Source organism: Phalaenopsis equestris, unplaced genomic scaffold (genome assembly GCF_001263595.1).
Source record: "Phalaenopsis equestris unplaced genomic scaffold, ASM126359v1 Scaffold000969, whole genome shotgun sequence".
Classification (NCBI taxonomy): Eukaryota; Viridiplantae; Streptophyta; class Magnoliopsida; order Asparagales; family Orchidaceae; genus Phalaenopsis; species Phalaenopsis equestris.
In genome coordinates this window covers 388,408-400,007 of record NW_018165408.1, presented here as the reverse complement: position 1 = coordinate 400,007, position 11,600 = coordinate 388,408, and the positions used below count along the sequence as shown (strand labels likewise).

The 11,600-nt window shown below is 31.3% G+C and overlaps 1 protein-coding gene across 2 annotated transcripts in view; it reads left to right on the top strand.

The window, feature by feature from the left end:
* The window catches only part of LOC110032546 (D-3-phosphoglycerate dehydrogenase 1, chloroplastic-like), a 19,035-nt gene that overhangs the window by 4,374 nt on the left and 3,061 nt on the right, over nt 1-11,600 (top strand). Inside the window, exon 1 of one of the 2 annotated variants that reach the window (XM_020736208.1) lies at nt 25-108. The exons of the other annotated variant lie outside the window; for it this stretch is intronic. Coding sequence (XP_020591867.1) covers nt 66-108 — 43 coding nt within the window. The 5' untranslated portion in view covers nt 25-65. Of the gene's footprint in view, nt 1-24; nt 109-11,600 lie in introns of those variants that run through there. 2 annotated transcript variants of the gene reach the window in all.

Here is an 11,600-nt window from a genome sequence, read left to right as displayed (position 1 = left end):
TCCACCTCCCCCCGCCCCCTACCCCCGTCCCTGCCGCTGAACACGGGATCGCGCTTCTTGCGGCTATGGCGAGGAAGATCGCGCAGTCTGACGCTTCTATGAAGGCTGGTGAGCGTTCTGTCTCTCTTTTTCTGTGGCACGTACACACTTGTGTCTGCTTTAATTTTTCACGTGTCGTTTTTTAGTTCTGATCATTAGGATCGGGATCTGAGTTAGGGGGTGTACTAGATTGGAAGCAAATGGCATATGTGAGTTGGAGTTTTCTGCTGATTGTTCTTTTTTAAGTATTTCGAAGATGAGTGGGTACTCTCCAGGCAGGATTTTTTGTTGCTAGCTTTCCATTCCCGTGTCTTTTCCCGCCATTTCTGTTGCATCTCTTCAGATTACCACTGATTGCGCACTAAATATTGAATTATCGGATGCAGATCTGTAAACTTATGGTAATTTTTGTTTATTTTGAGTTGGTAGTGTATTACTATTGCAGGGGATGCTTAACATCCTTAGAATTGTTTTGATATGCCATTGCACAAGATCTTATCTCATGTAGATGATTATGTTAGCTATTAAGACTGATTGGGTAAGTGAGAAGGAATTTGCTTGCATATTCAACCTACTATGCTTCAATAACTGTTGATTTTATTTATTGAGAAATATATACACAACTTCTTAATTTTTCCGTGGTGATTTATTTTAGATCCTTCCAAGCTTATAGCTGGAAACTACTACTTCAAGGGTTTTGACTTTATTCCAAATACAGAGGACTTGACCTTGTTTAAGAAAATGAAAAGCCAATAATCATAGTGGGTTCTATATGTTGTCCAAAAACTATACACCTTAAGAATTGGGGATACATGATCCATAGTTTTGAGCTGCCTTTGATTCTCGTTCACTTTTTGGCCCAAATATACTATATTGTTTTATCAGACTGATAAAATCATTACATCTTGAAAATATCACTTGTTTGGTTATTCCTTGGACATGATTGATTGATGACATATACACGTAAACTGGATTATTTATGTTGTTTTTAACTGAGATAACATCCCATTGAAAATTGATAAGAATCCTTTGGTTGACCTGCAAAAGCACAAATTTCATACCTGCTGAATTCCCTTTTATGGAAACATTGCAATGCAATTGAAAGGTAAAAGAGATGTTTAGACTGCCAAGATTGTTTGGGCTGCTATATGATTCTTCTCAAAGGCTTTCTTTTCAAGGAATAGGTTAATTAGATAAAGCACAAATGCACTGATGTGAACTGTTTGAAGAAAGGTTCATGACGTGCTGTGGAAGGCCAGGCCTGTTTGAATATGCTCTGTGATTCTTATTGAGAGTTGCCTTTAGTGAATACTGGAATCTCAATTTTCTCCTGTACGGCAAGCTCATGGTTAAAGAAGAGGCTATTTTGTCATTCATTCATGTCAGTTTTACTAAAATGAAATTAGAATGAACCCCTATAGTTCCAGATGACCATCTCATACCTTGTTATTTTAGTAAACTTCTCATTGTTACCAGCAAAATTAGGTGATTAGCACAGAAGGGTTTTTTATTTGATGTTGAAAATGCTTTATGTTAATGTCTTAAAAGCATCCTACGTAGAAAAAAAAATGTTGTGCATGTTTATATTATATTTGTTCTTAGTCGTTGAGGTTAAGCATTTCCGATACTACTTTTTTTTTAGTTGGAGGATACACTTTTACTAATTGTAGCCACTGCTTAATATTGTCATGTATACTTATTCTCCTTAACTCATTAACCAATATTTCTCTCCATCGAATTATAACTGACATTGGCTTTTTGGAAAAACCGAATAAAGAAAGGATTGCATCAAGAGGATAACTGTTTCAACTCTGGCTTATTAGCTTTCTTACGAGCTACTAGCATTGGTTTTCCACATTAACTTCTTATGTATTTCACATAAATGCATCTCCTCACCCCAATCATTCATGGTCTTCAATTTGAATATTCAAACAATCGAACTCTATTATCTAAAGTTTCCTCTTTAATAGGTACTATAGACCTAGTTTTTATTATAATATGTGGATTTAGCTTTCTAAAGTTTTCCACAGTCAACTTTGCTTTCACTCTATTTCTGGATGAAATAATTCTACACTGAAATTAAAATTTGCTTAGAATTAATATTTAGCTGTTTTGATTTTTGAAAACCTGGCATGTACCATGTTGATATGCACGGGAAACATTTGATGAAATCTGTCATACAGCAATCTTCTTTCATATGTTCCCCTTCCATGGCTACATGATTTTAAGCAATATACTTGCAGTCTAATTTTTCCATCCTCCAATACAATCACAGTGAATATATACATGCTAAATAGCATCAACAACAATAAGAAAAATCTAACTTAACCAAACTAACCTTAATCAAATCCTTTTACCGTTATCTTGTATTGCTGAATTTTATGCTCTAATCTTTGACGTGCAGTTGTACAGATCAATTGCAAACGCATCCTTTTGCCCATTCGAAGTAGGCCTTCTACTTTGAGATGAGGGTATTTTTGCATATATCTCAATTAGCATAATAGAGAATTCTTTATTTATAATAGGAATTCTGATAAATATGCATTTTGAAAACTAGATGTATTTTCATATAGCTTTGAACCCTTCTTTTTCTGTTGATGATTAATTTATGAACTTAAGTAGTTTGATTCATTTCGTTCAGTAAGTGCTGTCAGCATATGTGTACGATTTTTTTTTCTTTTTTAATTCAAAACATTTTTGAACTGTTGGTGCACTGTAATGCTTCTTTTTCTTTAATTTATGTAATAAGGAATCCTTTGCAGGATTTTTAAAATAAAAAAAATTATAACCATTGATTATTTCATTGAATTACTTTATTAAAAATTAATTTTGGTTGACAAGGAGCCATTAAAAATACTATTCAGTTCTCTTCATAATTTGTTTTGCGTTTGATATGTTCTTTTTATTTAGTTAAATTGATAGCATCATGCTTTATGGATTACACTTCGCATGTCACATTAAGATGGCCATATATAATTACTTGATAAATACAGTGATTATTTTTTATTCAAAATTAAGTAGTTGCTATTAAACATTAAAATATGCTTGATCAATTTTCATGGTTTGTTGTTGAATATTTGACCAATTATAAACATGGGGATCTGGAACAAATGAATTCCATCACCAAAACCTAATTAGAAAATAATACCTAGCATAGTAAAAATTAAGATATCGAGGTATAATATTTCCATAAATATAAATTATTTTAACGTTACATATCAAAAACATAATATTATTTCTAGGAATTTTAAAAAATAAATACCTCCTTTTTAGTTTTAAGCTTTAGAAATGATAGACTTTGTCTCTCTTTTTTAGTTTGTGCATATACAACCATTTTGTTTTTATGAATCTACTTTTTTCATCGTTTCTATTAATAACTTCTAAGGTTTTAAAATTATTCTCTACAAATCATTTTTAAATAATTTATATTCATGTTATTTTGGTCTATTTTTTTCTTTTTTCTTTAGTTATGGGTGCTCTTACTGGACATTTGCAGGATGATGTACCTTGGTGTCTGTTTTTTTCTAATAATATCCTTCTTGTGGATAAGACTAAAGAGAGTACAGGTAAAACTTGAATTATGAAAGTCTACATTGGATTCTAAAAGCCTTCCTTTAAGTACATCAAAAACTGAATACATGGGTAGCAGTGGCTCTAGTGGCAGAGTTTTGACTATGGGTGGTCAAATCATTAAAAGATGTGAATGTTTTAGATATCTCCAGTCTATTGTTCAAAGTGATGGTGATATAAATGGGGGTGTTATTAGTAGAATTTTGGTTGGTTGGTTGAAGTGGAGGAATGCATCAGGACTATTGCGTGATAGAAAAGTGTGATATAAAAGTACCATTTAGACTTATAGAAAAATTTTATGAGATGGCGGTGAGACCTGCAATGCTATGGCGCAGAATGTAGGCCTTTAAAAGAGAAGCATAAAATAAAGGTAAGTGTCATTGAGATGAGAATGCTTATGTGGATGAGTGGTTTGATACTTAGAGACAAATTGCACATAAAATAAAGGTAAGTGTCATTGAGATGAGAATGTTTACGTGGATAAGTGGCTTGATACTTAGAGACAAATTGCAAAACGAATCTATTCGTAAAAGGGTTGGTGTAGCTACAGTGGAAGACAAGATTAGAGAGAGTCTTCTTAGATGGTTTGGTCACATTAAACGTCGACCATCTGATGATTCGGTTAGGAGAGTACATGTTTAAGATTCGACATATGTTAAGAAAGGCGGAGGTAGACCTAAAAATATTTGGGAATATTGTATAAAAAATGATTTTATTCTATTAGAATTAAATAAAAATATGGCATTCAATAGGATACAATGGAGAAAAAGGATTCATGTAGACGACTCCACTTAGTGGGATAAAGGCTTGTTGTTTTTGTTATCTTGGTCTATTTTATCCTCTCATTTTATGTTTGCATTCTCCATCCTTTGTTGTATAAAATCAAACCACCCTAATTTATTTTTAATTATCTTATATTCAATAGAAGTCGTTGTTTAATTTATACTACTTTATTTTGTCACATGTCCATCTTAACTTTCCTGTTTTTGTGATGTTCAATTTGGATATCATTGTCAGTTTTCTTGCACTATATTTTGATTCATGCAAATTCATTGCTCTAATCATAGTTTTATAAATTGTTGCTTTACTTCTTCATGGTATCTTTTTTATTTCAAGTTACGTTCAATCCAATTCTCTATGTTAATTACCCATCCTTAACTTGAGAATTTTGTTTTTCTTTTTAATATTTATAGCCTTACCGTGAGTAGTTACCCATATTTACATTCCCATTCTTCTGCATAGCGAATTCATGTAGTCACAGATATCACATTTAATATCACTTTATTCACTAATATCATTGATTCATAATTACATTCCCATTCTTTTGAATAACAAATTCATGATGCTCATAGTTCGCGCTTAATATCACTTTATGTGCTAATAATATTGATTTGTAATTGCTACCCCCACTAGAATCATGTACTATAATTTTAGTTTTTGTTCGACTAACATTGTCATTGTCGGGTCTCAAGCCCTGGATGTGAACAGTGGAGGATTGCATTAGGTAGACGACAGTCAGTGTAAAATTTGTTGAAAAATCATAACATGAAATCTTTAAATCATTGTGTAAATGTTAGGGTGTCCCTTGAAAGCAGTGCGATGTATGAACTAAATACAATGTAAAGTGTGCAAGGACCGCTAAACCGATGTTCGAGTGTAGTGTCAAATAAGCAAAAGTTATCATATTACGGACGAATGCGAGTAAAGAAGATGGTCCATGAAACTAATTTTAGGATAGAATTTCGGAATATAGGTACTCTCATAGGTAAATCAATGAAATTAGTTGATATCATGTTTTATAGGAATATAAATATCTTATATTTTCAAGAAACTAAATGATTTGGAGAAAAGACTAAGGAGATTGATAGCTTGAGTTTTAAACTTCGATATTCAAGTAGGAGTCGCACTATAATTGATGGTGGTGTAATTATAGATAAGAGTTTGAAGGATAATGTTTTTTAAAATTAATAGAATTAGAGATAAAATTATTGCCCTTAAGATTGTTGTTAATATTAAAATTTTTAATGTTATAAGTGTTTATGCTTCTCAAATAGGTTTATATATTGGTTCTAAAGAATATTCTAGAATGACTTAGAAGAATTAATATAAATAATACCTCTTGAAGAAAGAATTTTTATTGGAGGAGATTTAAATGGATAGTTGGTAGAGTGATAGAAAATTTTGGAAATATTTGTGGTGGTACGATTTTGAAGTGATTAATGAAGAAGGTAAAACCATATTAGATTTTGCTAATATAAGAATGGATCTAGTAAAGCACAAATTGATTATTTTCTTATGAGAAGAAGCGATCATCAAGAATGTAAAGATTGTAAGGTCATTCTAAGCGAAAATTTAAGTTCTCAACATCGATTCTTAGTTTTGGATTTTAAGATGAAAACTTTCAAGATAAAGAATACTATGAATCATTATCATAGAATTAGATGGGGAGAAGATGGTCCATGAAACTAATTTTAGGATAGAATTTCGGAATATAGGTACTCTCATAGGTAAATCAATGAAATTAGTTGATATCATGTTTTATAGGAATATAAATATCTTATATTTTCAAGAAACTAAATGATTTGGAGAAAAGACTAAGGAGATTGATAGCTTGAGTTTTAAACTTCGATATTCAAGTAGGAGTCGCACTATAATTGATGGTGGTGTAATTATAGATAAGAGTTTGAAGGATAATGTTTTTTAAAATTAATAGAATTAGAGATAAAATTATTGCCCTTAAGATTGTTGTTAATATTAAAATTTTTAATGTTATAAGTGTTTATGCTTCTCAAATAGGTTTATATATTGGTTCTAAAGAATATTCTAGAATGACTTAGAAGAATTAATATAAATAATACCTCTTGAAGAAAGAATTTTTATTGGAGGAGATTTAAATGGATAGTTGGTAGAGTGATAGAAAATTTTGGAAATATTTGTGGTGGTACGATTTTGAAGTGATTAATGAAGAAGGTAAAACCATATTAGATTTTGCTAATATAAGAATGGATCTAGTAAAGCACAAATTGATTATTTTCTTATGAGAAGAAGCGATCATCAAGAATGTAAAGATTGTAAGGTCATTCTAAGCGAAAATTTAAGTTCTCAACATCGATTCTTAGTTTTGGATTTTAAGATGAAAACTTTCAAGATAAAGAATACTATGAATCATTATCATAGAATTAGATGGGGACATCTAAAAGACACAAATAATATTATTTTTATGAGTAAATTTCAAGATTTAAAAATTTAGGATGTTCATGAAAAGCAAATTCTATGTGAGATAAAGTAACAAAAACTATTAAATAATTACAAAAGTTGTATTTAGAGAATTAAAAGGAAAATTTTATATGAATTAATATAGTTTGTGGAATAATAACGTGCAAGAAAAAATAAAATATAAGTGTTATAAAAATCGGTTTAAATGTAAAAGCTTAAAGGCTTCAAAAAAATATAAGGTGGTCTGTATGAAGTCTAAGAGAACAATTTGTTTTGTTAAAATTCTGCATTTAATGATATTTATAATATATTAGATACTAAAAAGGGTAAAAAATATGTATAACCTAGCCAAATAAAGAAAAATAAAAAGAAAAAGTAAAGATTTAATATAAGTAAAGTGTATTAAAGATGATAATCAAAAGTATTTTTGTTAGAAGAAGATATTCAACATAGGTGAGTAAGCTATTTTGCTAATGATCTTAATATTGCTAATAATAATAAAATATTTTATTTTTATTGTCGCATTAGTAAAAAAGAAGTTGAGGAGACTTTAAAGAGAACCAGAAGTGGAAAATCAGTAGGACCTAAAGATATCTCAATTGAAGTGTGGAAATATTTAGAAGATTTCAGAGTTTTTTAGCTTACTAAACTCTTAAATATTATTTTAAAAATTAAAAAGATTTCTGAGAAGTGGAGGAAGAGTATTTTGGTCCTTATTTTTAAGAACAAAAGGGATGCACAAGAGAGTGTTAATTATAGAGTTAGATTGATGTGCCATACTTTAAAATTATGGGAGAGGGTAATTAAACATAGGTTAAGACGTGATACAAAGATTTCTCATAATCAGTTTGGATTTAAGTTGGGCAGGTCTACTTTGAAGTTATACATTTATTGAGAGGTTTGATGGAGAAGTACAGAGAGAATAAGATTTAGAGAAAGCTTTGTAAACGAGTCGAGCTTGAGCGAGCTGAGCCTCAACTCGTGTTCGGCTCGTTCAAATTTAGCTCGTGAACACTGTGATTGTTTTCGGCTCAAATAACATATTCTTGTTCGTGTTAGGCTCGGAATAGGCTCGTTGTTATTTTGTGTTATTATTCTCGTATTATTGGTGTTATTTCACAGTGTTATTGGTGTTATTTCGGGCTCAAATAACATATTCTTGTTCGTGTTAGGCTCGAAATAGGCTCGTTGTTATTCCGTGTTATTATTCTCTTATTATTGGTGTTATTTCGCAGTGTTATTGGTGTTACACCGCAGAATAACACCGATCACACCAATAACACTGCGGACGACGGAATAATACATATCACAGCGGGTGTTACTCGGTGTTATTCCGTGGTGTAACACCGCAAAATATTGAGTATATTTATATTTTTATTTATTAATTAATTATTTTTTTTTAGTCAATTTGGGCCGAACACGAGCGAGAAAATATTTGTTCATATCCAGCTCGTTTATATTCGAGCTTAAAAATTTGTTTTTAGCTTTACGAACGAGCCGAACACAAGTTGCTTAACGAGTCCAACACGAGTTTTTCGCAAACAATGAACCATTTTGACAGTCCTACTTATGATACGGTTCCAAGAGAAGTCTTTTGGAGAGTTCTAGAGAAAAAAGGCGTTGATATTACTTCTATTCATGTCATTAAAGACATGTATAATAGAGTTGTTACTTGTGTTCGAACAAGAGGATTGACCAATATTTTCCTATTTCAGTTAGATTAGATCCGGAATCGACTTTAAGCCCATTTCCTCTTGCTTTAGTTATGAATGTGCTTACTGGACATTTACAGGAGGATGCACCTTGGTGTATGCTTTTCACTTATGATATCCTTCTTGTGGATAAGACTAGAGAAAGAGTCTAAGAAAAACTTGAATTATGGAGCTCTACATTGTAGTTTAAAGGCCTTCATTTAAGTAGAACTAAAACCGGATCTTGGAATGTAATTTTAGTAATAGTAGCTCTAGTGTCATAGTTGTAACTATGGGTGATCAAATCATTAATAGGTGTGAACGTTTTAGATATTCGGGTCTAATGTTCAAAGTGATAGTGATATAGATGGGGATGTTTTTAGTAGAGGCGGATGAATATTTCGAGCCTATTGTGTGATAGAAAAGTACCGCTTAAACTGAAAGGAAAATTTTATAAGATGGTAGTGGAACTTGCAATGCTCTATGGTGTAGAATGTTTGTAGAATGTTTGCCTTTAAAAGAGAAGCATAGAACAAAGTTAAGTGTTGTTGAGATGAGAATGCTTAGTTGGATGAATGTATTGACACTTAAAGACAAAATGCGAAATGAATATATCCATGATAGGGTTGATATAGCTCAGGTGGCGGACTAGATTAGAGAGTCGTCTTAGATGGTTTGGTCACATTAAATGTTGACCATCTGGTGATCTGGTTAGAAGAGTAGATGTTTTAGCTTTGACTGATGTTAAGAAAGGCATAGGTAGACCTAAAAAGACTTGGGACTGTTGTATAAAAAATGATCTTAATTTATTATAATTAAATTAAAATATGACACTCAATAGGTTGTAATGGAGAAAATTATTCATGTAGCCGATCCCACTTAGTGGGATAAAGGCTTGTTGTTGTTGTTGTTGTTGTTGTTGTAATTGTAATCTCTCTATCATTTAAATCTTTTCTTATGTGTTCTGACTTTTCACTTATATATAATATATTTAAAATATAAATGCATTTTTTTAGCTCTCTTTTACTTGCAGTCTAAATAACAAAGGAATTCAATGGGGCTTCGTCTTGAAATTGAGATCCTTCCCAATTTGAGTATCTTAACTGGACGTCCTTCCTCTGTCACAACACCATGCATTAGTCAAATCAATTGATCTCAGCTTTTCATTTGATTTTTACATGCTTATATATATATATATAAATAAAGATCAGGGAGCTTCATTTTGAAATGTTGCACTAATTGCTTGTTAATTTTGAAAGTTCAGATGAGTGATTTTTTTCTCTTATTTGGGTTTAATGTATTGTATATAGATAGGTTGAGGACTGAGTTTCCTATGAGAACCATAATTATAGTGAGCAAATGTTTTGTGTGCTCTATCAAATGCACAATTTGATTAAATTACTGCATTAAGATTTTTTCTTTTTCTAAGAATGTTTATAGTGGGCTGGGAAAAATATCAAACAGCTCGTAGGGACTCTAAGAGAACAATCCATGATGCTAAAAATTTTTTTTTAGTGATCTTTATAATAGATTAGATATTAAGAAGAGTGAAAAATATATGTATAAACTAGCCAAACAAAAAGAAAAGAAAAGTGAAGATTAAACTCAAGTGTAATAAAGATAAAACTAGAAAGTGCTTTTCTTAGAAAAAGATATTCAAAATAAGTGGGTGAGTTATTTTGATAATTTTCTTATTGAAGTTAAAACTAGAAAGTGCTTTTCTTAGAAAAAGATATTCAAAATAATTGGGTGAGTTATTTTGATAATTTTTTTAATGAAGTTTCATAAAATATGATCGACCTTAGTGATCTTAATATGATTAATAATAATAAAATGTTTCGTTTCTATCATCACATTAGTAAAAAAGAAGTTGATGAGGCTTTAAAGAAAACCAATTATGGAAAGTCAGTAGGACTTGATATCCCAATTTAAGTGTGGAAATATCTAGGAGATTTGGGAGTTTCTTCGTTTACTAAACTCTTTAATATTATTTTAAAAACCAAAAAGATGTCTGAGGAGCGGAGGAATAGTATTTTGGTCCCCATTTTTAAAAATAAAGAGTGTGCAAATTATAGATGAATTAAGTTGATGTGTCATACTCTAAAATTATGGGAGAGGGTAATTGAAAATAGGTTATGACGCATTACAAAAATTGCTTATAATCAAATTGGATTTATGTCAGGCAAGCCTACTATAAAAGCTATACATTTATTGAGAGGTTTGGTGGAGAAGTTGATTTTCATTGATTTAGAAAAGCTTACAGTAAGGTTCCAAGATATATCCTTTGGAGAGTTCTTGAGAAGAAAGGTGTTGATATGACTTATACTTAAGTCATTAAAGATATGATTACAAGAGGTGTTACTTGTGTTCAAACAGGAGGATTGACTAAATATTTTCCTATTTATGTTGGTTTACATCAGGAACCTCCTTTAATCCCATATTCTTTTGATTTAGTTATGGATTGTCTTACTAGACACTTACAGGAGGATGGACCTTGGTGTATGCTTTTTGCTGATGATATCCTTCTCATTGATAAGACGAGAAAAAACTTTGGAAAAACTTGAATTATGGAGGTCTACCTTAGATTCTACAAGTCCTTCGTTTGAGTAGATCAAAAAATGAATACATGGAATTTAATTTTAGTAGTAGTAGATTCAGAGATAGAGTTGTAATAATAGGTGATCAAATCATTAAAAAGAATGAACATTTTAGATCTCTCGGGTACATTGCTCAAAGGGACGATGATATATATGGGGATGTTATTATTAGAATTAAAGTTGGTTGGTTGAAGTGGAGGAATGTGTTGGCCCTATTGTGTGATAGAAAAGAACCGCTAAGGGGTTGGTTGAAGTGGAGGAATGTGTTGGCCCTATTCTGTGATAGAAAAGTGCCGCTAAGACAAAAATATCTCTTTGATTAAAAGGAAATTTTTATAAGACAGTGGTGAAACCTGCAATGCTCTGTGGCACTGAATGTTGGCCTTTAAAAGAGAAACATGAAACTAAGTTAAGTGTTGCCGAGATGAGAATGATTGGGTGGATGAGTGGCTTTACACTTAGAGACAAAATGCGAAATGAATATATC